The 27,198-nt window shown below is 41.8% G+C and overlaps 1 protein-coding gene and 3 non-coding genes across 5 annotated transcripts in view; all 4 read left to right on the top strand.

The window, feature by feature from the left end:
* atg16l1 (ATG16 autophagy related 16-like 1 (S. cerevisiae)) overlaps window positions 1-27,198 on the top strand; it is a 44,960-nt gene that overhangs the window by 10,698 nt on the left and 7,064 nt on the right. Inside the window, exons 6-19 of one of the 2 annotated variants that reach the window (XM_055879306.1) lie at window positions 2,323-2,574; window positions 3,103-3,168; window positions 3,610-3,696; window positions 5,853-5,915; window positions 6,186-6,230; window positions 7,589-7,691; window positions 13,133-13,238; window positions 19,221-19,291; window positions 20,951-21,022; window positions 23,261-23,381; window positions 23,572-23,677; window positions 25,255-25,404; window positions 25,788-25,835; window positions 26,083-26,184. In XM_055879306.1, the coding sequence (XP_055735281.1) occupies window positions 2,323-2,574; window positions 3,103-3,168; window positions 3,610-3,696; window positions 5,853-5,915; window positions 6,186-6,230; window positions 7,589-7,691; window positions 13,133-13,238; window positions 19,221-19,291; window positions 20,951-21,022; window positions 23,261-23,381; window positions 23,572-23,677; window positions 25,255-25,404; window positions 25,788-25,835; window positions 26,083-26,184 (1,392 nt within the window). The remainder of the gene's footprint in view (window positions 1-2,322; window positions 2,575-3,102; window positions 3,169-3,609; window positions 3,697-5,852; window positions 5,916-6,185; window positions 6,231-7,588; window positions 7,692-13,132; window positions 13,239-19,220; window positions 19,292-20,950; window positions 21,023-23,260; window positions 23,382-23,571; window positions 23,678-25,254; window positions 25,405-25,787; window positions 25,836-26,082; window positions 26,185-27,198) is intronic. The other variant, XM_055879307.1, reaches the window with a different exon arrangement.
* On the top strand, window positions 7,817-8,085 carry LOC129822687 (small Cajal body-specific RNA 6). Its single transcript, XR_008754511.1, has one exon. It is a non-coding gene; the product is annotated as a small Cajal body-specific RNA 6 (non-coding RNA).
* Window positions 13,287-13,556, top strand: LOC129822688 (small Cajal body-specific RNA 6). Its single transcript, XR_008754512.1, has one exon. It is a non-coding gene; the product is annotated as a small Cajal body-specific RNA 6 (non-coding RNA).
* On the top strand, window positions 22,771-23,038 carry LOC129822689 (small Cajal body-specific RNA 6). Its single transcript, XR_008754513.1, has one exon. It is a non-coding gene; the product is annotated as a small Cajal body-specific RNA 6 (non-coding RNA).

Genomic DNA, 27,198 nt, shown 5'->3' on the forward strand with positions numbered 1-27,198 from the left:
TTCAGCCTGGGACCCAAACTAGAAATTCTGTTTTCCTGGGATCCAGGAAGACCTGCAACTAACATGTAAATATGGGTACATTACATTGCCCTTAAGCCGAAAACAAATGCAATAAAGACAACTAAAAAACAATTAAATTAAATACTCATAAATAGCTATTCATGTTTGATCCCCATTTAAAAAATCTTACATATCTGTTTAGGTTTGAACTTTTGCTGTTAAAATACAATACATATTTTTTATTCTGAACAGGAATAAACTGATTTGATCACATCACACAAATGTCTAACAGAACACACAAGCTAAGTTTTTGATAGTGCAACTTTAAGTAACAATACAGATGATAAATGGTCAGGCCTACTGTACATCTTACTTTAGAAATGCTTGTTGAAAGAAAGTATAGGTTGGAACTGTGACTGTTAAAATACAATTTTTATTATGAACTGTAATAATCTGAAAACACAAACGCGCAATCCTAATGAGTTGTTTAGGTCTATTCTGGATGCCGTTTTTGACTGCAACCCTGATGTCATATGCAGCATTGATTCTTTACTTGTTAAGGGTTAAAAGCACTTTATTTCCCTAAATGGGTATCTCCCCTGACGTGGGCATGTTTTCAATAGACTCCTTTTATTTGTACTAAATTCCATGTAAGGCATCCAGACCTCATGACAGTTGCACAGTATACCCGTAATCTTGTAATTAATCAAAGCTAGTGATACTTAACTTGACATTTCGGGAGGATAACCAACCTTCCAATTAATGGCAATGCGTTACTTAGCTGCTATAAGTGCTTGGTTTAATAGTTTCTTCAGATAAGCAAACAAAACCAAGGAAAAGGGAGAATCTGTAGGCGTGTTGAGAGAAAATAACATACTCTTTGAAAGAATTCAGCCAGCCTTTACAAGACCATAACATATGCAAATGTGTCCCCTTTTGTGTTTTACACCTCAGCAGAGGAATGACGTTTCTGAGTCCATGTAATTCAGTTTCACTGGCATATAGTTATTTCTATGGATGGTCTTAAACTATAGTAATTTATGTCTAAGATATGTTTGAATCCCCAGTCATGTTCATATCTTTTAATCCTTCATCAATAGCTTCTTCCAGGTCTTCCTCACATTTTTGTTTTACTTGTTTTCTGTCATCAAATAACAAACCTTTATACAGGTTTGTCAGACCTGCCTTAAAATGGCTTTTGGCGTGTCCAATGTTTTCTTCACAGAGGGAATAAAGTGTTGTATCTGCAAAAATTCACCTCAGCTGTCAGACTGGTTTTCCCTGACCCTGCTGAAACGTCACCATCTGATCCTAAGATGAGGCATGACAAATAATTACCTTTGTACATTCTTTACATCATATTATCCAAAAATAGAATCAGTTGTTCAACAATTGAGTTTACGATTATTCCCAGATCCCAGACTGTAGCTTTAAGCTTAAACTGCTTTCCTCTAGCTACCCATCAATTCAAGATGGAACTTTGTATCATTCACTGATATTTTTAATATACAGAAAAAGCCGTGGACAGGTCCTTCCCGGGCTGTCTGGTGAGCAGTGTTGTGCACTAGAGGGCTGCATTCCCGCAGGATGACTGCAGGTCCCGACAGGAATCATTGCGGCGCGGTCTGCATTTTTCATATTGCGGGCAGTCACAGGCGACTTTGGGATGAAAATATTTCTGTTGTCCCGCAGATTATTTAGAAATGGTCCTCTTTCTGCTTTGTATGCATTATCCTACCAGTTGTATTAAAATATATATATTTTTGCATTATTCACATACTCGATTCGCTGCTTCAACTTCAGTTGCCTACCTCTCCTAGTATGTGTGGTCTCATTGAAATAGAGTAGGATAAATACATGTGTCAGTAAACTTAAATATGTTTACGACAGTGTCTGTAAATAGGATATTGATAATGGAAAGAAGTGGAGGGCACTCAACCAGCTAGAGGTTGAAGCGCGAAGTGAGCTGCGTCACATGCGCCTAAAATAACATTGTGGGACTGCGGGTGGGTGTTGGACAAAGCCACCGGGTGGGGGAGGAGTATGCATGAAAAGCTGCGGGAGCGGGATGAAGAAATGGGTCCCACGCAGGTCTCTACCATGCGCCATGACAGTGAAGCCTGTAGCATTATAGCTGTTTAGAATTGTCAGTGTGAAAAGTAGGTAATTAGCTAGGGGAACAACAGCTCACACATTTTTATGTTTTATATTTTTTGTTCGGTATAGATTAGGTTATTCGACATTGCAACTGACCATCCCAAATCGTTTTTCCTCCTTTTCCCCCTGATATGAATAAATTTTTCTGCCAATCTCATCTGTCAGGATGCAGGAGTACCAGCGGCAGATTGCCGAGCTGGAGGGAGAGTGCCGGGAGCTGCGTGGTCAGCTGCAGGACCTGGAGCAGGCCAACCAGACGCTGAAGGATGAGTATGACGCCCTGCAGATCACCTTCGGTGCCCTGGAGGAGAAGCTGCGGCGCACCACCGATGATAACCAGGAGTTGGTGTCGCGCTGGATGGCCGAGAAATCCCAAGAGGCCAACAAGCTCAATGCGGAAAACGAGAAAGACTGCAAGTGAGTGGGGATGTCCTGATACCGGGTATCACGATACCAGGAAGTATCATGGCAACGAAACAAAATATGAAGCATATTCTATTTCTTGAGGAAAACAACCTTGTGTTGTCACTGAGTCACATTTTATTTATTCCAAGCTTTAGCACTCCATATTTTACATAAACCGAACCTACAAGTGAGTGAACCAGGGCAACACAGCTTGACTCCGCTCTAATTGTATCATATCTTAGTGTGATGAGGGTGCATGGAGAAACTGGGTGGCTGGCTTGGAGACCCAGTTGTGGCTCAGGGATCGATCTTCTAGGTCCCCCCAAGTGGCCTGCATGCAATTTTTGTACTTTTTGTATTTTAACCATGTAGCAGACACTCTTATCCGGAGCAACTAGCAATCAATGGATTCAACTAAAGCAGGCAGGATGACCACGTCATATTCATTTTAAGTAAAACCTTCCAAATAAGTCTTTAGGTTGTTGTGTAATCCAGTAATGGGTGCATTTGATCTAGTTATTTTCATGCTTTTCGTTCCAGGCGCAGACAAGCCAAGCTTCAGAAGGAGCTTGCAGACGCTGCAAAGGAGCCACTGCCCATGGACCCGTGAGTATTATTTACCATAGAACCACAGAAGACTGCTCTGAGCAGATGGATACAGTAGTTTGTGGGCTAAACTGGTCAATTCTTAACTCAACTCGGGGTGACTCACCTTTTCTAGTCGGTACATTTCTATGGCAACAAGTGCATCACCTTTAACCTTTTCCGTGCCAGGCTAACTCAACTTTTTCCTGAATGAAGTGTTTGAGCTATGAGTTGAGGACCAATCAGCTTTCCTTTATTGTCGCAAAGCCCTTCATACCCTTCATTCTCGGTTCAATATTTGAGGAAGATGACTCATTTTAAATATGTTATTAATCAAATGTATACAATTTAAATGCATATCACTACACAGTTATGGCAAGAGCGGATGCGAGGGATCAAGGAATTACAATTGAGACACCCCTGGGATTGGTGGTTATGACTTTTCTGGTCTCCTGTTCTCAGGGACGACGACATCGAGGTTCTAGCTGAGGATTCTGTGAAAGGCACTAGAGAGGCCTCTCCCAACCGGCCGCTCAGCCGCACCCCCAGGTGGGAGTGTGACGCAAACATGTTCTTAGTGAAACCCTGTCCAGAAACGGCCCCTATAGCCAGTCCTACACACTTGATGTAGATCTAAGAATTTGATAGATCTAAACAATATGGAAGTAGCTCCACCATTACCCTATGAAAGGCTTGGGTGAAATCTTCAATCTGAATATTATTTATACCATACCTGGGTTCAAATGATTTGTTCTTTAAATACTTATTTTCTGTGTAATATAAGGAATTTCAAATAATTTGGCCCAAATCAACATTTTCAAATTAACTTAGTATAAAAAGCCTACTATTCAGATATTTTTTTCCCATCAAGTACCATATGGACCTGGGTTGAAATGCATGGGAGTATTTATTTGTTGTATTAGAAAATACACTATTTCCAAATACATTCCAATATTCTACTACTAAATATATAATCCAAATACTTGCAGTACCAGTCAAAAGTTTGGGCACACCTACTCAAGAGTTTTTCTTAAATTTTACTGTTTTCTATATTGTAGAATAATAGTCAAGATATCAACACTATGAAATAGCACATATGGAATCATGTAGTAACCAACAGTGTCAAACAAAAAACAAAAATATTTTGAGATTCTTCAAAGTAGCCACCCTTTGCCTTAATTACAGCTTTGCATACTCTTGGCATTCTCTCAACTAGCTTCACCTGGAATGCTTTTTCATGTCTTGAAGGAGTTCCCACATATGCTGAGCACTTTGCTGCTTTTCCTTCACTCTGCGGTCCAATTTATCCCAAACCATCTCAATTGGGTTGAGGTTGGGTGATTGTGGAGGCCAGGTCATCTGATGCAGCACTCCATCACTCTGCTTGGTCAAATAGCCCTTACACAGCCTGGAGGTGTGTTGGGTCATTGACCTGTTAAAAACAAATTATAGTCCCACTAAGCACAAACCAGATGGGATGGCGTATCGCTGCAGAATGCTGTGGTAGCCATGCTGGTTGTTTGTTTGCCTTGAATTCTATAAAAATCACTGACAGTGTCACCAGCAAAGCATCACACCACTTCCTCCATGCTTCACGGTGGGAACTACACATGCAGAGATCATCCTTTCACTTACTCTGGTCTCACAAAGACACAGCGGTTGGAACCAAAAATCTAAAATTTGGACTCATCAGACCAAAGTTCAGATTGCCACCGGTCTAATTTCTATAGCTCGTGTTACTTGGCCCAAGCAAGTCTCTTCTTGTTCGTGTCTTTCAGTTGTGTTTCTTTGCAGCAATTTGACGAAGAAGGCCTAACTCACTCAGTCTCCTCTGAACAGTTGATGTCTGTTACTTGAACTTTGTAAAGCATTTATTTGGGCTGCAATTTCAGAGGGTGGTAACTCTAATGAACTTAACCTCTGCTGCAAAGATAACTCTGGGTTTTCCTTTCCTGTGGCGATCCTCATGCGAACCAGTCTTATCATAGCGTTGATGGTTTTGTGTTCCTGATTAACTGACCTTCATGTCTTAAAGTAATGATGGACTGTCGTTTGTCTTTGCTTATTTGAGCAGTTCTTTCCATAATATGGACTTGGTCTTTAACAAATAGGGTTTGGTCTTTCACCAAATAGGGCTATCTTCTGTATACCACCCCTACCTTGTCACAACACAACTGATTGGCTCAAATGCATTAAGAAGGAAAGAAATTGCACAAATTAGCAAGGCACGCCTGCTAATTAAAATGCATTCCAAGTGACTACCTCATGAAGCTGGTTGAGTGTGCCAAGAGTGTGCAAAGCTGTCATCAAGGGAAAGGGTGGCTACTTTGAAGAATATAAAAGATATTTTGATTTATCACTTATTTGGTTACTACATGATTCGATGTGTTAATTCATGGTTTTGATGTTTTAACTATTCTACAGTGTAGAAAATAGTGAAAAATAAAGAAAAACCCTTGAATGAGTAGGTGTCTGTACTTTTGACTGGTGCTGTACTTCCAAATGTGTCTTGAAAGTAATTGAAATACCCTAAATATTTTTTCAACCAAAGTCTGATTCATACTCAATATTTCAAATCATTTCAAATCTACACAAGTGCCTAGAAAGTTGGGGCTAGGGATGTTTCTGGACCGGGATGTATATTTTTAGCGGAGACGTTGCGTCGCGTATGAAATAACCCTCCTCTCTGTGTTCGTCTCTCATAGTAAACGTATCTCCGGACAGTCTCCTCAAAGCGGCCTGTTGGACTCAATCTCCAACATATTTGGGTACGAATGCGTTTGCTTAATTCTCTGTGTGGCGAGTCTGAAGTCTTCCGCTCTATGGGTGTCTGTCTGGTCGTCTGTCCTGGGTTGTGTTCATAAGGCACCAAACGGAAGAGTTGCAGAAAGTATTGCAACAGTGTGCGTTAATGAATACACCCCTGGAAAGGGCTTTTTCGTTTTCTTTTGCATTACATTATCCCTGATGTTACTGTGGATCCTTTGGGCGGGTGTGTCCATCCTGTTGATGGCTTCTCTCTGTCTGTCCGTCTGCAGCGTATCTGAGTCTGTGCATCCCGGACTCCTTCCTCCAGACTCCAGGTGAAACGTCACTGTGGTGTCTGTAGGGCTCACAGCTGTGTGTACGCCTGTGTGGGGGTGTGCGTTTTGTGTGGGCCTGTGTGTGTGTTAGAGGCATCTTGATGTAGCTACTAAAAAAATCCAGGATGATTGCACTTAAATTTCTTCTCAGTGAAAACAAATTAACACACTTGGTCAGATTATTAGTTTCCCACGTGGGATTTATCTAGGGACAAATCTGGCAATGACACAGTGGAACTTATCGGCTGACCATCAAATCTTAAACTGATCGATTGATTTAAAAAGGGGTCTCGGACATAACTTTTGCTTTCTTAGTAATTCAATGGCTTTTTTGATCATATTTATCCAAATTCATAATTTCTGGAACTCTTGCTGAATGTTTTTTTTTTATTGTTTTGAGTAAGACTCATTCCATCTGTGAATGGGGTAATTTGTTTGATAATTCCAAAGTGCTCCCTCTAGTAAGTCTACCCTCATTAGGGTGCAAATATCACATACTGACATGCTTTTCAAAGCACCTGCATCTTTGTATGTGATTTCCCCACCCTTATACCGGTATGTCAACAAGCGTGGAGACTTTGGGGTGTTCCGTAAAGCAGGATCATTAAGTTAGCCAGTCAACTTTGGTAAGCAGTAAAATGTATTTATAAAAAAGTTTTCTATGAATTAAAAAATGTTCTTTTACTATGGGTTGTTAGATATGAAGTCTATTATACCATGGTAATTTCACGTCTATTTCTCTTATCAGTTTGAGGCAGCATTTCGTTTGTTAACAGAGTGGTGCCGTTGTTGGCTTACTGTAAATAAGTAAATTGTTTAGCTCCATGATGGTTAGCTTGCTAGCTAAAGTTGTTTTACAGTTGGCAACCGCTCCTACACTTTAACTACTGTGTCACTTGGCTATAGCGTATTGGATATAGTATGTAGCCTAGTTTGTTTGAAGGATTTCCTGTGTGGATTTACTCCGAAACTACCCTGCAAGTGTTGCGTTATCCTTTCCGTTAGCATAAAAACAGACTAAAATGAAGTGAGACAGTTGTGAGTTGCTTCTGCATGTCTCGTTGGTTACCGTTTCAGCTATGCTACGCTTGCGGTCTAGTTTGGCCGTTAGCGGCAACTGATTTGGGATCCTAGAAATCCCTGGCTTCCATTTGCTTCCTGACAAGAGTTCCCTGACTACTTCCCACTTCCATCGCTCTGCTCTGACCATGCACTGGCTTCCCTGGGACCATTGCATGTTGTGCTATGAGTTCTGTGAACATATGGTTGTATTTCGACTTCCCTGAATGCGTTTTGTTTTTGATTGTCTGCGTGTTTGAGGTGATTACTAGTTTGACGGCGCTCCTCTCTGTTGGCAGGCGTCGTCCTGGGAACTCGTACGGAACATCACTCGAAAACACGGAGACGACCTCCGGAGTGTGTGCCGATGTCCGCGTTCCCTCCACTGCCCTCCATGTATTTGTAAGTATCTTGATTTCATTTTCCTACACTCAGTGTTTTGAGATCAGGCCAGCTCTCTCACACATGCGGACATGCACACATTTTTATGAAAGGCGCAAGTCTTTTTTTTTAGATCAGGTGCTGAAGGTCGATGATGAGATGTAAAAGGTCTGATTGCCCAAGTCCCTTCCCCTTGTCCCTTCTGCTCCCAGCAGCCCCTGCTCTACTTCCAGCATGCTCTAGTTGTGCATCGTTGGCCACAAGGGCTGCTGACAGAGAGGATGACCTCGCATCCTGTGTCTCTTTAAAAGACCAAGGTGTCACAGTGATGGACATCCAACATGACCAATCACCAAGGAGTGTCGTGTTGTGGGATTGGGATAGGTGGATGATCTCAAGTTTTCAAGCTGAGACCTAGACTGCAGAAAATAAAAATAAATGTGATCGGCCGCCTTGATTCGGTCATATGTAGTAAAATTTGAAATAGTTTTTTTACATTGGATAAAAGCAGAGACACAGAGCTACAAAATGGTATGTCATACACTGCATTTGAAGAACAATGGGAAAGTAATTCTGCTTTGTAAGTTGATAACTTGTAACCCCACTTTTGAGAAAATGGCCCTTGGCTGTTTTGGGACACCTACTGGAGAGCTCTTCTTTGTGTACACCCATTCAGGATTGTTCACACCTTTTTAAGCCAGCCCCACCCATCTCTTTAAGGATTCATATGTGAGGTCATGTGCTAACAGTGAGTGGTGTAGTAAAGATTAAGACTAAGTGGTGAAAGTAGTAGCCTACAATGATGAACAATTCCAGGTGAACAAAGTGTGCATATAAAAATATTTTATAAATAGATGACACTTACCCAGACACACTTGTCTAAATTGATGGGCCATGTGAAAGAAATGCTGTAACCCCCATCCACATCTTGCTAAGTGGCTGGATCTCTACAGAAGGTGTAAATGGTACAGTGAAATGGTTACTTGCATGGTAGCATTATCAAGAAGTGTCAATGTAAAGGAAAAAGTGTCAATGACAGTAGAGATTTTTTTTAAATATATACAGTATGTACAAGAACAATATCAATAACCATATCAGTGATAGATGAGGTAGTTATATGCATACAATCAGGGGTAAAGTGGCTGAGCAGCAGGATTTAAAAAAAATATTATCAGCAACGAATGATGGTGTGTAAGAGTCATGTGAATAGAGGCATTGCAGATAGTGCTGGTGACTGGGAACTTACCCGCAGTGATGAGCTAGTCTGTCTGAACCACGCATGATCAAGGAAATCTATATTCAGAGAGCCTGTTTCTGTCCTGCCCTTTGGTGCAGGGCATGTGATGTCCATAGCCTTTTCGTCGCAAAACTCCCTGATCTTCTCAAAGATTCGCTTGTCTAGCTGTGTCCAGTCCAGGTTGTGCTTGTACAGGCGGAACATCTATGGGAGGAAGGATGTCAGCGCTGCGCAGCAGCTGAAACCTGGTCCCGACTGAGTCCGAATGCTCCTTGGCGACAACACCAGGCTCCAGAGCATCGACGCTTTTAAAACAGGAAATAACAAAAACAATTGAAGACATTACAACCTTGCACAACATGAATTGTATTTAACCTTTTAACTAGGCAAGTCAGTTAAGAACAACATTCTTATTTACAATGGCGGCATACCCCGGCCAAACCCGAAAGACGCTGGGCCAATTGTGCGCTGCCCTATGATACTCCCAATCACGGCCGGATGTGATGCAGCCTGGATTCGAACCAGGTACTGCAGTGAAGCCTCTTGCACTGGCTGATGTTTATGGAGTTAGGTGTTGCCAGCCATATATTCCCCTCTCTCCCTCAGTGGTATGAATAAGTATATTTCATATTTTCTAGTTTGAAAGTCAGAACCCATCAGTCTATGTGCTTAAGGAAAATGGAAATGTTGCTTGCTTGTTGCGCAAAATCAAAGCTGTGATGCATCCTGACATCTTTGCTTGGTGGGTCAGTAGGGACCCCCAGAGACAACTGCAGGTCTTGACAGGTTTGTCCTGAGCTTGATGTGGGGCAACAATTTTCCCACAGGTTCCTGAAGAAAGACAGCCCAACTACACGTACCCCTGGAAAATACAGAAATAATGTGAGATCAGTAAAAGTAGTGCCAACCATGTTGGAGGTCAATTTAAATAATCAAAACGTATTGTTTATGCTTTACCTACCAAGTGTTTCGATTCCTTGTAGATGCCACACCACCGCTTTTGTCACATGAGATGGCAGCAGCTTTCCACCAAAGTGTTTGTGCCCTGGGTGGCGTCCTGGTAATACTATTGCATTATCTTCTACGTAGTTGTTAATGAAGTTCACAACTCACTGCAAGTCCTCGTGCTTCAGGTGTAACCTGTGCTTGCTTGGGGCAGCTCTCTTTTTTCGATGGGAGGCGTTAGACCAGTTCTGGGAATTATTTTCCAATGGAGGCCAACATAAGAATACGTTTGCCATCGTGGGCCAGAATCTGACTTGAGATATATCAACTGTAAATCACGTCCAGATGTGCTACTTTTTTAACATGCACAGAAATAAACCACATCCACGTTCGCCTTTTGGTAGGTATTTTCATTATTAAACATGCAATGAACTACACGCAGGGAAAAGTACACTGCATTCAGCATCACGGACAGAATTCTTAACGGTATGCACAAACACGAGAGGGGGAGCTCAACATTACAGTTAAACTACTCAATCAGTGTGAGGAGTGAAGTCTCTGATGGGCATTGACTAAAGCAGTGAAGTCAGGTATAGTTTCTGACTTCGCTATGCGCAGGATTGCTGAGAGGTGAGTCAGTAAGATATTTGTGCCTTGTTATATCTCATCACTGAACATGTCTGTTCACATACATAGGTTGACCCAAACAGTACAAACATCTTCTGAGCATGACTCCTAATCTTTGGAAAGTTTTGTTCATCGAGAGATGCATAGAACCTTGTCAGTGACATTGTTTTGAATAGTTCTCCAATCACTGCATCAGACTGAAGATCGATAAGCTCAAGTTGCAGGTCAGTGTGAGCCTTATCCACATTGAAGTTGGAGAGGAAACCAACATGTCATTTGCCAACACTTTGTAAATCCTAAAAATGACAAACTCACTGTAGTGTCAGAAGGTGGGTTAGATTGTTGGCTTCAACTTGGGGGGTCAGGAGTAATTTTCCCTTGTCAAAGCCGTCATCTGATGTGCAAAAAAGCCCTTCCCTTGTAATTTGGAATTCAGTTCATTCATGAGGGCTGTGATGTCCACGGTGAAGGCAAAATCAGCCAACCATTCTTTATCTTGCAGTTGAGGGAAATCCACATTATCCTTTCATTTGCAAAAACTCAGCAATCTCTGACTTCAGGTCCCACACCCCTTCTTAGCACCTTCCCCAAACTCAGTCACATCACGGTTGTGTGGTAGGGGAGGTCTGCATGACCCGACTCTGTCTCTTCCATCAGTGAGACAAACTACCTGTGGTTTAAAGATTTTGCTCTTATGAAGTTTACCACTTTATTGACTATCCACAACATGGCTTATTTTCAGAACACATTTACAGAGCACCTCCTGATAGATAATGCAATGCAGGGAAAAAAAATCTGATCTGGGTTCAGCTCAGCTACTTGATCTTGTATCATTTTCAAAAGGGCAGTTTTTTTTCCTGTCAAATTTGGGTTCCCATCAGTCGTCACACTGGATAACTTCTCAAAACTCAGTCAAAGCTTTTCCCCACACTTATTTACCTTTCCCTGTGGTTGTGCTCTTTATTTACTGCACTGAAGTAAGCTCCTCTGTCAGTCAGGGGATAGAATATCAACAACTGCACTGCTCTCATCCAGGGCCAAGGAGAAATCTGTGAAATCCTTTACCTTCTCTACGATGTCCTCAACACGCTATGTCACTGTTCGTCTTGACAGGAAAACATTTTGAAATGACTCTTTCTTGTCGGGGCAAAGTATTGCTGCAGAGTAAACGTTCTTTAATGAATTCGCCGTCAGCGAATGGCTTCCTATGTTTAGCAATTTTGTGGAACAGTACATAGCTAGCCCTTGCAGGAAAATAATGCAATTCCTTTGTTTGCAGTTTTGTGATAAGTCCTTGCTGCTTTAGCAACTGAGAATGCAACTCTTTTGATGCACTTGCCCTCTGCTCAGACGGCATATTCCTATATTTCTCTGCATGCTTCGTCTGGAAGTGTCGGGACAAGTTGTTGTCTTTCAAGTCAGTGATGCTCTTTGCACACTAAGCACACAGCTTTCCCCGATACCTCATTGAATAAATATTTCAATGTCCATTCTTGCTGGAACACCCTACATTCATTGTCTACTTTCCTTTTCTTTGAAATATATGAAACTCATTTTTGAGCTAGCTATTATTTGTAACTGACGTGTCAGCCTGTGCAGTTATTTATACGTGGCTTCAAAATAAATGTCGCACAAGTGGGGGGAGTTAAATTGTTACACAGGCGAGTATTCATTGGGCCTTTAATTTGAATAACAAATGCGTTTTTTAAAACTTTGCCATCGCAAGTTCTTTGTTCTGAACATGATTCCGCGGGCCATGTTGAATCAGGTCGGGGGCCGGCCTTTGCCCTGCATTAGACCATTCTCCTTGTATAACTGGTGGAGGAGAGTCAGGCGTGTTTGACTGACACTGAAAGACAAATTCCAGATACAAATATCTTTGCATTATTATACAGTAGATAGCTGTAATCACCACCAGACACCTGAATAACTTGATGGGTCATGTAATCATCTGGCGAAGTGGAGTCTTTTTGTTTACATGTAGCTAGCTAAACAATGAACCAGAATTTGCAGTTCTCCATGGCTAACGTTACATCTTTCAAAACTGCAGTAGAAAGGATTATCTACACATAACGAGTTGCTCATATTATAGACAGAAGCGAGTTACACGGCAGACCAATCTGAAAATCACTTCTTGGCATGTCCAGCCCATTCATTATCTCAGCCAATCAAGGCTATCGGGAAGGTTCCAGTCTCTTTCTGTGGCTAAACCAACTCGGCTCGTAATTTAACAACTTTATTCTTATTTACAGGTGGCGTACAAGTTTAAGGCACATGAAAGTTCACATGTTCCAGAAGGCATTTCTGGAGGAAAAAAAACTAGGCGATATACGGCTAGTTTCCTGAAACTAGTCACATGACTTTTATGGACTTTCAAAGGAACTGTGGACCAATTGACAAAGTGTGTATGACATCTGTTTGTGGTTTAAAAACAACCTCCGTATCTTCAGTCACCACCTGTATTTACTGTAAAAACCCGTTTCTTTTGTTGTTTTTTTATAAATAGTTTTTATTATGGACAAATTCTGCGAATAAGATGTTTTCTGTCGCAAACCCCTTTTTGAAAAATGTTCAGTTGCATGTGTGCCTATATCAACATGAATGACGCTGATGACCTCTGGTCACCCACTGTGTGTGGCATTTGTCTGTTCAGGAAGCCCATGATGGGGAAGTGAATGCGGTGCGGTTCAGCCCAGGCTCCCGACTCCTGGCCACCGGAGGGATGGACCGCAGGGTCAAACTGTGGGAGGTGGTCTCAGGTATGTCTCGTCTTTGTATGATTAAAGTGTGTGACTTGTTGATCTGGAGGTCAGTGATGAAATGTAAAAGGTCTGATTGCCCAAGTCCCTTCCCATTGTCCACTGCTCCCAGCAGCCCTTGCTCTACTCCCAGCATGCTCTAGTTGTGCATCGTTGGCCACATGGGCTGCTGACATAGAGGATGACCTCGCATCCTGTGTCTCTGAGACCATGGTGTCACAGTGATGATGGACGGCCATCCAACATGACCAATCACCAAGGAGTATCAGGGTGTGGGTTCGGGATAGGTAGATGATCTCAAGTTTTCAAGCTGAGACCTTCATGACAGGAGAATGATTAGAGTGCACCAAATGGGTAATTCGTCCATTGTCAATTAGGTATGTGACAATTTTATTCTTAGTCTTTCCATTAAAAAGCAAAGAGAACATTTTTTAAATAGGAAAATCGGTTAAGAACAAATTGTTATTTACAATGACTGCCTACCCCGGCCAAACCTGGACGACGCTGGGCCAATTGTGCAACGATACTGCCTGGATTCGAACCAGGGACTGTAGTGACATCTCTTGCACTGAGATGCACTGCCTTAGACCACCGCGCCACTCAGGATCCCCTTTTCCAGCCAATGACTCAACATTCTAACAGTCCAATGAATACATTTCAATTATGTGATCCGAAGAATAATCATTTGGTTGTTTATGAAGATCACATTAAATACAAAAACTTATTTAAAGTGTATTAGAAATTTTTTTAAACAATAATGGCATTCGTTTTTACTTGAAGGCCCTAAACTCTGGACCTCGAAGCCAGTTACACTGCATTTTTTTCATTTTTCCCATATCAGGGACTGATTTAGACCCGGGACACTGTGTGTGTAATCTATTATCTGGTAGAACAGAAAACCAGCAGGCTCAATCTCATAGGCTAGAAGTAGAGTCAAATCCATTATTTTGTTTTGGCAGGTTTAAAGAAACATTGGAAATAAGAATGTATAAAAAAAACAACAGAATAGCATATTTTAAGTTCCTAGTCTTTGCTTAATAGCCAGAGCAATGCTGCTGCGTGAGTGGTGCTGAATGAATGGACAGTGTGGATATTCTTAGGAAAAGTTATATTTGGTAATAGAGCTGCACCTCTTGAATTTGTTATTTGACAACTGTAAGTGTCACAAGCTGCAGAATATGCTATTTCTGACACTATATAGAAATCTTTTTCTGAAGCACGATTTAATAGTGATGCTCCTTTCCCTGCGTTTGTCAATTCCAAGCTGCGCCCATCATGTACAATTTGACAACTGATAATATTGTCACTCATCAGACTATTGTCAATTTCATCTTGTCTTTAGGCTTACTCTTATGTGTGAAATTAGTTTCTGTATACTTTTAAATGTAGTTTTGATGGCCCGGCTGCACAGGCTGGCTATCATTTGCTTCCCCTCAAGCATCAACTCGGATAGTCAAGCATATGTTTTGCAATATTCTAAAGGCCTACTGCAATACGTAACATGTTTTCGTTTCTCTTAAAGTAAATAAAGCGGTACCCTAACTGCTGCTTTTCACAAATTAAAACATAAGAGTATCTATTTACCCGTAAGGCGTGCGGTCAAATTATTTGCTTTAAACGTGAGCGCCAATGCTGATAAATAAGCATTCAGTTAGGCCTTATTTAAATTCAATTGTGAAGAAATGTGCACGATTATTAATCCATTTGACTCACCACCTGGATTTGTTTTTTTGTAGCAAAATTTGAAATTATGATTTTTACATTGGATAAAAGTAGAGAATCAGAGCTACAAAATGGCATGTCTTGCACTGCATTTGAGGAACAATGGGAAAGTAATTCTGCTTTAAAAGTTAAACTTTTAAACTCACTTTTGAGAAAATGGTCTTGGTTTTATCTAGTGAAGAGCTCTTTGTCTTCACCCATTCAGCATTGTTCACACCCTCTGAAGCTTTAGCCCCACCCATCTCGTTTTGCTCTCGGAGCATTCAGAGCGCACACTTGACGCTCTGGCCAATGATTTGTTTACCACTGGATAACATGAAAACAGCCTAACCTGCTCTGCTGGCAATTTCATTACGTTTTTTTGCCGACCTTTACTGACACCGGCCATATTCAACGAGTGTAATAATGTCATACATGTAAGGTTAGCTAGGGAGCCAGCCAGTTAACGCTAGCTAACAGTACACTTTAGCTTAAGACATGTAGCTAGCTAAGTAAACAATGAACCTAGCTAGGTAAACGGCGTTTAAGATCACACATGTAACGTTAGCTAACAAGCCAGCCAGCTATCGTTAGCTAGTTAAACAAGAATGAACATAGTGCCAAATCATGTCGTTACTATCCTGCATGAATCTGCTGGGAGCTAACCAACCAAGTTCAATTATAGAGCCTAATGTTGGCTAGCAAAGCAAATGCTTCTGGGATACCAATGTCATACACGTTAGCTAGGGAGCCAGCCAGCTAACAGTGTACTTTAGCCTGTCTAGGATCAGCGTGCCGCTAGCGGCACCCCCCCCCCCCCCCCACTGAAAAACCAGTGCCGCGAAATTCAAAAAAAATATTTTTTTAAAATATTTAACTTTCACACATTAAAGTCCAATACAGCTAATGAAAGACACAGATCTTGTGAATCCAGTCAACATGTCCGATTTTTAAAATGTTTTACAGGGAAGACACAATATGTAAAGATGTACATCTATTACCTAAAAACACATTAGCATAATCCACCATCTTTTATTTGTCCACCAACACCAGTAGCCATCACCAATTCGGCTAAACTAAGATATTTATAGCCCCTAACCAACAAAAAAACTCATCAGATGACAGTCTGATAACATATTTATGGTATGGGATAGGTTTTGTTAGAAAAAAGTGCATATTTCAGGTAGATGGCATAGGTTACAATTGCACCCACCGTCACAAATGGAATAGAAAAACTACATTGAGCAACGTGTTTACCTACTTACTAATCATCAAACATTTCGTAAAAATACACAGCACACACTAATCGAAAGACACAGATCCTGTGAATACAGACAATATTTCAGATTTTCTAAGTGTCTTACAGCGAAAACACAATAAATCGTTATATTAGCATAGCACATAGCAGCCCAGCATTGATTCTAGCCAAAGTGAGCGATAACGTCAACATCGCCAAAAAATATATTAATTTTTTCACTAACCTTCTCAGAATTCTTCAGATGACACTCCTGTAACATCATATTACACAATCCATATAGAGTTTGATCGAAAATGTTTATATTTAGCCACCAAAATCATGGTTAGACAATGTGAAATGTAGCTCAGCTGGTCAGAAAATGTCCTTGCGCCACTTAGACAGTGATCTACTCTTATACATAAATACTCATAAACGTGACAAAAAAATATAGGGTGGACAGGGATTGATAGACAATTTAATTCTTAATACAATTGCGGAATTACATTTTTTTATTTATCCTTACTTTTCAATACAGTTTGCGCCAAGCGAAGCTACGTCAAAAAACATGGCGTCCTAAGCCACTCAAATTTTTCGACAAACACGATTTATCATAATAAAAATGTCCTACTTTGAGCTGTTCTTCCATCAGTATCTTGGGCAAAGGATCCTTTCTTGGGAGTAATCGTCTTTTGGTGGAAAGCTGTCCCTTTGCCATGTGGAAATGCCAACTGCGTTCGGGATGAACTGAAAGCGTGCCCAGCTATTCACAGCGTTAAAGAAATAAATGTCCCAAAATCAGGAATGTCCCATCATAAATGTCCCAAAACTACCTTATGATGTTTTTAACTCCCATAACGAGTAGAAACATGACCCGAGTAATATTACCCCCTTCACTAATGCTTGGAACAGGTGCGGGCCGGTGTCCTCTAGGCGCATGACGCGGCTCCAAAAGAATGACTAGCCTCAGGGTTTTTTCATTTGTAGTGCCTGTGAACGCGCAATCGACCCCATTGAAATCGTCATCACGTAAAGGCATCCAGGGGAAGACGTAAGCAGTGTCTGTATAGTCATAGCAATAACAGTGCCCTTTTAACTGACTTCAGAACAGTGGCCAACATTTCTGAAATCTGACTCCATGTCAGGGAAATTGCTGTAGAATGGGCTCTGTTCCACTTAGAGACAAAATTTCAACTCCTATAGAAACTATAGACTGTTTTCTATCCAATAATAATAATAATATGCATATTGTACGATCAAGGATTTTGTGGGAAGCCGTTTCAAAAATTACCCAATTAGCATAAATAGTCTCAACAGCGCCCCCATCCTCAACAGGTTAGTTTGAAATGAAACCACTTTTTCTCAATTAGAAATGTGTAATATCTGAAAATGTAGCTAGCTAGACTATCTTAGATATCATCATGAATGATGGAAGCGTCTCCCCTTCACGGATGCCATGCCACGGTTGCCCTTAGTTTGAAGATGTGATCAGGAGACGGGTGTTTTCTCGTCTCTTTAGCTATCATACTGTAACTCCACTGATTTCAAAACTTGATCCTCCAGAAAGTGGAGAGCAATACTTATGCAGCTCCACTATACATTTAAAAAAAGCCGCTTTCAACAGGATTACAAACAGACTGACCAGCTCAAATGGACAGAAGCCCTCTATGGCAGACCAATCCGAACTCCCCTCTCGGCATGTCCAGCCCACTCATTATCGCAGCTAACAACTGTTAGTGGGAGGAGTGCTGTCTTTCTGTGGCTTAACCAACAAGGCTCGTAATTTCACAATTGTATTTACAGATGGCATACAGTTTGTAATCAAGGCACATAAGTTCACATGTTCCAGTAGACATTTCTGCCCCAAAAAAAGCATTTTTTTTAAATTTAATTTTTAATCAAACTGCTCTCCTGTGAAGTCGTGACTTGCGACATACGCCTTGTTTCCTGAAACGGTTCACATTTGTCATTCATTGAGGTATTTTGCACCTGGCCGGGTACCAATGTCGTACAGCGCGTTGTCTTTGTGGGTTATGGTTTGAATAGGTACGAAAACATTTATACAGATTCTCAGTACATTTCTGTTTGATTTAAAAATGATGAAAAATAAGTTTTGCAAAATACAAACATTTTTGAAACGCCAGGGAATGATTTTTTGGGGGGGTAGGAATCGTCCGCTAGGAATCGACTCCAAAGATTAAATGTTTTTTGAACGGAGGAGACTGATTAGTTGCCGTACTTCTGAGACACACACATCTTTCATAGCGAGAGGGGGGAGGGGCAAAGTATAGGCAGGTTGGCCACCAGGCAGACTTGAGTCAGAACCATGCACTAGGCCCATCTATTGGCAATCAAAAGCTGTATTAAGCAATTTATTTCCTTGCAATGTCTCACAAATTCAGTAAAGCAGGGCCTATCATCAATGAATAGGCCAGGATATTCTACACAAAACAGACCGAAGACTGAACACACGCTCACATCATTAACGAAGAGAAGCGCAGGCTAGCCAGCTGCACTGTGATACAAAAATTTTGGGGAGGGGAACAGCTTTCTTTCAGAAATTAAGGATCCCAATTTTAGTTTAAACGTTCACACCCCTAATGTCGCCTGTGTTCAGTTGGTGTGTATTTTAATGGGTACTCTTTTGTTCTGTGTTGTAGCAGTCTATCCTGGGTCTTGTTCATTAGTCACCAAAATGAAGCGGATTGAAAGGGGGGGCCTACCTGAACTCGTCCAATACGAAACGCACATTTTATTTTTCCATCGCGTGCTACAATTTAACACGGCCCAGACATCACCCCCTTTCAAATTGACTGCCATTTATTTGTCTCTAAGATTTGAGTAGAATGATCAGGGACTTCCTAAGATACCGATTAGATATGGTTCTGGTGTATATTCCCTAGCAACCCAAAGGAAGCAAACGGCGATAAACTAACCTGAATTTGTCCAATAAGAAAAGCTTGTTTTGATTGCTAAACGTTTTCTTATGCAACATTTTTTGCTACGGTGTGCACTAATGAATACCCCTGTTTTCTTCCTGTATGCAGGTCGCTGTGAGCCGAAGGGTGCTCTGACTGGTAGCAACGCTGGGATCACCAGTATAGAGTTTGACAGTGCTGTGAGTGTCTTCCTGATAAATCTCCTAGCCTGACTAAAATGGCACCCTATATCATGGATCATCAACTAGAAGGGGGCTAGTCCGAACTATGAAAACAGCCCCAGACCATTTATTGCTCCTCTACCAAAATTTAGTTAGCACAATGCATTCGGGCAGGTAGCGTTCTCCTGGCATCCGCCAAACCCAGATTCGTCCGTCGGACTGCCAGATGGTGAAGCGTGATTAATCACTGCAGAGAATGCGTTTACACTGCTCCAGATTTACACCACTCCAGCCGATGCTTGGCATTGTTCATGGTGATCTTAGGCTTGAATGCGGCTGCTTGTCCATGGAAACCCATTTTATGAAGATCCAGATGAACAGTTCTCGTACTGACGCTTCTTCCAGCTTTCACACTCGGCAGTCACTTTCTGTGAGCTTGTGTGGCTTAAAACTTTGTGGTTGAGCCTTTTGTAGCTCCTAGACGTTTCCACTTCACAATAACAGCACTTACAGTTGACCGGGGCAGCTCTAGCAGGGCAGAAATTTGACGAACTGACGTGTTGGAAAGATGGCATCCTATGACGGTGCCATGTTGGAAGTCACTGAGCGCTCCAGTAAGGCCATTCTACTGCCGATGTTTGTCTATGGAGATTGATTGCATGGCTGTGTGCTTGATTTTATACACCTGTCAGCAACAGGTGTGGCTGAAGTAGCTGAATCCACTAATTTGAAGGGGTGTCCACTCTTGTATATAAAGCGCATTCAGACGTTTTCCACATTTCGTTACGGTACAGCCTTATTCTAAAATGTATTTGAAATATATTTTCCTCATTAATCTACACACAATACATTTTAGAGTACGGCAGTAACATAACAAAATGTGGATAAAGTCAAGGTCTGAGTTCACTGTGCATTTGGAAAGTATATTTCACTATGAAATCACTTGGAGCTGATTTGCTTGTGTTTTTAGTCATGTCCAACAATAAAGAAAATAAAAAGGACCCTGCTCTATAAAGTGAAGCGCACTTTAAAGGAAATAGGCTGCCATTTCAGGCAAGACCTAATTTCCCCTATTCAGGTCACAGGTAACATCTGCCTTCTGTTTTGCTACCTCTGCAGCAGGGTTGGGATAAATTACATTTCAGAAATTGAAGGTCTAAATGGCATTGACCCCAACCCTGCTCTGCAGCATGACCAGTAATAGAAATCGTAGGGGAGACTATGGGTCTGTCCGTTCATACGTACGTTAGTCACACGGTATATGGCACCACTATCCCAATTTTGACAAACTTGTGAATGACACGTTTTTCTATAGGGATCCGGCATTTACAAACTTTGAACAAGCATATCTCCTGTCCCTTTTGAACTTAAATTGTTTTCAATAATTGGCCCATGGGCTACATTATGCGTGGGGGACGACATGTTAACTGTTGCCTTGTTTGTTTTTGCTTGTGGATACTTGCACAGCAAGTTTAATGAGTCACGACTGTCCATCTTTGGTCTTCTGTGACCATGGTCTTTTCTGAAAAATGTCATTTTTTTTGTCTTTGAACTAGATTTCAAGTTTATTTTTCAGTGGTCCTCAGTTCAGGTTTAGAAAATGTAATTGAATGACCTACGTCTGACTGCAATGATGCTCTTTCACTCCACTGTTTAACTGGGTGATGTGTGTCTCAGGGCTCCTACTTGCTGGCTGCATCCAATGACTTTGCCAGTAGGATCTGGACTGTGGATGACTATAGACTGAGGGTAAGTATGCCTCAGAAGGGCCCATTTGTTTTCCCTTTTTTTCTCCTGGTTAGGTTATCTTCATCTCTGGCAGTGTGCTTAAAGCATCAGACAAGCGCAATACATACAGTGCAATAGGAAAGTATTCAGACCCCTTCACTTTTCCCACATTTCGTTACAGCCTTATTCTAAAATTGATTAAATTAAATATTTCCTCATCGATCTACACAATACCTTATGACAAAGCGAAAACAGGTTTTTAAAAATGTTTGCACATTTATAAAACGTCTAAGAGATAAACCTTACATAAGTATTCAGCCCTTTGCTATGAGACTCGAAATTGAGCTCAGGTGCATCCTATTTCCATCGATCATCCTTGATGTTGCTACAACTTGGAGTCCACTTGTGGTAAATTCAATTGATTGGACATGATTTGGAAAGGCACACACCTGTCTGTATAAGGTCCCACAGTTGACAGTGCATGTCAGAACAAAACCAAGCCATGAGGTTGAAGGAATTGTCCGCAGAGCTCCGAGACAGGATTACGTCGAGGCACAGTTTTGTGGAAAGGTACCAAACAATTTCTGCAGCATTGAAGGTCCCCAGGAACACAGTGGCCTCCATCATTTGTAAAATTGGAATAAGTTTAGAACCACCGATGTTCTTCCTATAGCTGGCCGCCCGGCCAAACTGAGCAATTTGGGGAGAAGGGCCTTGGTCAGAGGTGATCAAGAACCCGGTGGTCAGTCTGACAGAGCGCCAGAGTCCCTCTGTGGAGATGGGAGAACCTTCCAGAAAGACAATCATATCTGCAGCGGTCCACCAATCAGGCCTTTTATGGTAGGGTGGCCAGACGGAAGACACTCCTCAGTAAAAGGCTCATGACAACCCGCTTGGAGTTTGCCAAAAGGCATGTAAAGGACACTCAGACCATGAGAAACAAGATTCTCAGGTCTGATAAAAACAATATTGGACTCTTTGGCCTGAATACCAAGCATCACTTCTGGAGGAAACCTGGCGTCGCTCATCACCTGGCCAATACCATCCTTACAGTGAAGCATGGTGGCAGCATCATGTTGTGTGGATGTTTTTCAGCAGCAGGGGCTGGGAGACTGGTCAGAATCGAGGGGAAAGATGAACGGAGCAAAGTACAGAGATCCTTGATGAAAACCTGCTCCAGGGCGACGGTTCACCTTCCAACAGGACAATGACCTTAATTAAGCACACAGCCAAGACAATGCAGGAGTGGCTTTGGGATAACTGTCAATGTCCTTGAGTGGCCCAGCCAGAGCCTGATCTTGAACCCGATTGAACATCTCTGGAGAGACTTGAAAATTGCTGTGCAGCGACGCACTCCATCCAACCTGGCAGAGCTTGAGAGGATCTGCAGAGGAGAATGGGGAGAAACTCCCCAAATACAGTTGTACCAAGCTTGTAAGAAGACTAGCGTCATACCCAAGAAGACTTGAGGCTGTAATCTCTGCCAAAAGTTCTTCAACAAAGTACTGAGTAAAGGGTCTGATTACTTATGTAAATGTGAGTTCAGTTTTTTATACATTTGCGAAAATGTCGAACCTGTTTTTGCTTTGTCATTATGAGGTATTGTGTTTAGATTTGATCAATTTTAGAATAAGGATGTAATGTAACAAAATATGGAAAGTCAAGTGGTCTGAATACTTCCCGAATGCACTGTACATAAGCCCCGTTTGGAGCCTAAAATAACTTTGTTTTAGGCTGTGTTTGAGAGACGGCTAAAGTCCTATGCTGATGGTCAATGATGTGATGATGTAAAAGGTCTGATGCACAGTTCCACTGCCCGCTATCCATCGGCTCCTAACAGCCCCTGCTCTACTCCCAACCTGCTCTAGTTGTGCATCGTTGGACACAGGGGCTGCTGACATAGAGGATGACGTCACATCCGGTGTCTTTAAGAGACCATGGAGTCACTGTGACGGACGTCCAACAGAACCAATCACTAAGGAGTATCAGGCTGTGGTATGGGGCTGGGCTGCTGATCTCAACTTTCGAACTGAGACCGCACCTGTGTTCTCAAACACAAAGGGCCATGAGTTTTCCTTCACCTTAACGTGACTGGGTGAAAATCTCCAGGCCTAGTTAGTTATAGGCTCCAACTACGGCCCAGAGATTGTGCTGGACAAGGTTGTGTTCACTAGGCACGAAATGGAAGAAAACGCTCAAACAGTGAAACACTATCTGAACTTGGCCAATAAACGCTTGTTTTCATTCGTTCCCCCCCAGCACACGCTGACAGGCCACAGCGGGAAGGTCTTGGCGGCTCGCTTTCTCCTGGACAACGCTCGTATAGTCTCCGGGAGCTACGACAGGACTCTAAAACTGTGGGACCTGCGCAGCAAAGTCTGTAAGTCAACTTTTTTCTTATCCCCTTTAGTGTTAGCATTTTGTTTTTGTTCTTCGTCTCTGGTTTCCATTTTTTCTTTATCTTTTTCAGCCACACAAAATGGCTTAAGATTAACGCAGATTCAATATATGGCCTACTCATTGCGGATTAGTTTTACTTTTTAGGAACCCCCAGTCTGTTTCTTCCTCAGGCATGAAGACTGTGTTTGCTGGGTCCAGCTGTAATGACATAGTCTGCACAGAGCAGTGTGTCATGAGCGGCCATTTTGATAAGAAGGTGCGGTTCTGGGACATCAGGTGAGTGTGGAGGGATAGTCCCCAATAGATGGGTTGTAGACGTCCAACTAACCTTAAAGGGGCAATCCGCAGGTGAAACAATCAAGCAATTTCCCAGCCCCTGTTTCGGTAAAATACTTCAGGATAGGGCTGGAGAACTAAGACACCATCCATGATATCAAAATTAGTTTTAACCGTATTTTGAGGCTATATAGTGTTTTTGTACATTTACTTTGTTTACAAACATTGTAGGAAAACAAGCTTGTATTTGGGGTTCTGATGAGCCATTTAAGTTAATTTCTAAAAGAATCAATAGGGCCATATTATTAATTTTCAAGTCAGAAAATGGATGGCGCAGCTGCAGATTGCCCCTTTAACCTGACCAAAACTGTAAACCTAACCATATCCCTAGTAATGCTTAATGTATGCTTCCCATTTTGTTTTTCAAAATCTTCCATGAAATTAGCAGCAGCAGTACAGGAACTTCGCTAGGCAAATGCATTCTTCTCTCATAGATGTAGAATTAAATGGGAATTACACTCAAAACATTTAGTTTTTGCCCAGCCCTCAAAAGGTCATCTGATCTAAGCATTGACATGGACTTGTTTCTCTCTAAATAATTGTAATTTTGAGCAGAAAAATACAAAATAATCAAAAAAAAGGAAACAGAAAACAGAATTCGGGAAGATATGTAAGTTTGGGGAAATGTACATTTTACAGTACCCCCTTAAGGCTATGATACAATAGCAATGTTGCTGGAAATGGAGAGGGGTATGAGACACTGGTGCAATAATGAGCAACATGGACATGAAATAAATTTCATATGAAGCACAATTTAAAACATTTCCCCATAAAAAAAATAAAAGACATAAAAATAAATAAAGTTCTCATCACCTATAGCTTGTTATTGCGAGTTGACTGTCACAGCTGTACTGAGATTAATCAGCAAACAAGCAATAGTGTTGCCCCTGCTTAGTCCATCCACTGAACCTGCTGCTAGTCAACGCCATGGAAATGCAGACGAAGATAACTACTATACATTTAGCAAAGTTCTAACTTCAGCTAGTTAAACATACAAAAAAACTATCTAAAATGGAAAAAGAAATATAAATGGCTATAGCTAGCTAATAAGCTACGTGGCTAGCTAGCTAGTTTAGCCCGTTTGTCCCCCTGACTGCTTAAATTCCTAACCCGATTAGCATGCGCCTCACCATGGATATTTTTGTCAAGTTTAACATGACTAACTTAAAAGTAGTACTCATGCTGCTATAGGGGAATATCCAAATAATGGAAGTGGAGAACCCAGCTGGGGAGAATCATACATACCCAGTGCATTTGTGTCGTGGGCAATGGTTGTATGGGCTCTTTGCCTAAAGGGTTGTTTTCTTGTCATGACACTGGCTTTATTTCCTTGGTTGTATTCACTAGGAACCAAGCGGAAGCAAACATGCCTAAACTGAGAGACCTACATGAATGTGTCCAATAAGAAACACATTTTGCTACGGTGTGCTCTAATGAATGCCCCCTCGTAACACTGTTCAAATTTTTTTGCTTGCTGTGTATTCATTTGATTGTTCTTTTTTTTCTTCTTTTTTTAGAGCGGAGAGTATAGTCTGTGAGCTGGAGCTCCTGGGCCGAGTCACATCTCTTGACCTGAACCACGACCGCACCGAGCTGCTCACCTGCTCCCGGGACGACCTGGTTAAGATCATCGACCTGCGCAGTAACGCGATCCGCCAGACCTTCAGGTACGGGGACATGTCAGTGCTCTAGTACTGTAGACTACAGATCACTCACTTGACCGCCACACACCAATTGCTGTGTCAAGCCAGTGCTCAGGGTTTTCTTTATAATATATTTGTAGTTATGGAGAGCCTCACCCATGTTGTCAATTAAGCAATCTGAGGTGATTGCGTTGGTAGTCAGAGATTCTCTTTATTCTTATTGGTGAATAGATGCTATATGTGGCAATGGAATTGTCCTAATAGCGCAAACCCTGCATGTCTGGCACTCCAGGCGCAATCAAACACTCAACGTATTTCAAAGGAAACCAAATACTACTTCAACCCAGGCCTGATGCGGATTAGTGGTGTTGGAGGTTTATGTTAAGTGTGTTCTCATCTCCTCCCAGTGCTCAGGGCTTCAAGTGTGGCGCTGACTGGACCCGAGTCACCTTCAGGTGAGCGACACCTTTAACACATAGTGCACTACTTTTGACCAGAGCCCATTGGGCACTGTAGGGAATAGATTTGGACTGTGTCCCAAATGGCAATTATTGGTTTATAGTTTTACTAACATCGGTCGCGGTCAAATTCCCTACCTTTCTCCATGCAAGTGTGCACATGCTCACCTCTCCAACCACAGTCCCATGACTCTCCATTTGAGCCCCTTGTTTTGACCCTACCATTGCCTTGTTTACTCCTCAGTCCTGATGGAAGTTACGTGGCGGGGGGCTCTGCAGACGGCGCCTTGTATGTGTGGAACGTCCTGACGGGCAAGTTGGAGCGCACCCTGGACAAGAACCACTGGTCAGTTTGAACTTCCGGAGTAGGATCAAGTCTCCCTTCGACGCTGCTTTCTAGTTTTGCACTTTTTTTCAAATGGTTTCAGGTTCAGGATTTGAGAGGGTAAGCCATAGACCTGGATAGACAGCTGTAGTACCACAAAGCCTGTTTTAACTTGGGCAGTGCCATTGAGGACTTTTACCATTTTGAAGTAGTGAACTGGGTTGGACTTTCTATGCAGTGTTTCCCATAGAATTCTAGCAGTAGTGGCAAGGGTTCGGGTAAGGATTAGTGGAGGAGGGTCCCATGGGCATGAACCACCTGGAGACTTTTTTTTAAAATAAGGACTGAAAGTCAGTTCTGTTGAGTTTTTAATAGGACACTCTACTCAATAATGAATGAAAATAGAATTACGCTGACACAGTCTTAAATATAATTAAATAGGCTGAAACATAGGGTTAACCATATACAGCGGGGCAAAAAAGTATTTAGTCAGCCACCAATTGTGCAAGTTCTCCCACTTAAAAAGATGAGGCCTGTAATTTTCATCATAGGTACACTTCAACTATGACAGACAAAATGAGAAAAACCAATCCAGAAATTCACATTGTAGGATTTTTAATGAATCTATTTGCAAATTATGGTGGAAAATAAGTATTTGGTCAATAACAAAAGTTATCTCAATACTTTGTTAAATACCCTTTGTTGGCAATGACAGAGGTCAAACGTTTTCTGTAAGTCTTCACAAGGTTTTCACACACTGTTGCTGGTATTTTGTCCCATTCCTCCATGCAGATCTCCTCTAGAGCAGTGATGTTTTGGGGCTGTTGCTGGCCAACACAGACTTAACTCCCTCCAAATATTTTCTATGTGGTTGAGATCTGGAGACTGGCTAGGCCACTCCAGGACCTTGAAATGCTTCTTACGAAGCCACTCCTTCGTTGCCTGGGTGGTGTGTTTGGGATCATTGTCATGCTGAAAGACCCAGCCACGTTTCATCTTTCATCTTCAATGCCCTTGCTGATGGAAGGAGGTTTT

This window comes from Salvelinus fontinalis, chromosome 24 (assembly GCF_029448725.1).
Source record: "Salvelinus fontinalis isolate EN_2023a chromosome 24, ASM2944872v1, whole genome shotgun sequence".
NCBI lineage: Eukaryota > Metazoa > Chordata > Actinopteri > Salmoniformes > Salmonidae > Salvelinus > Salvelinus fontinalis.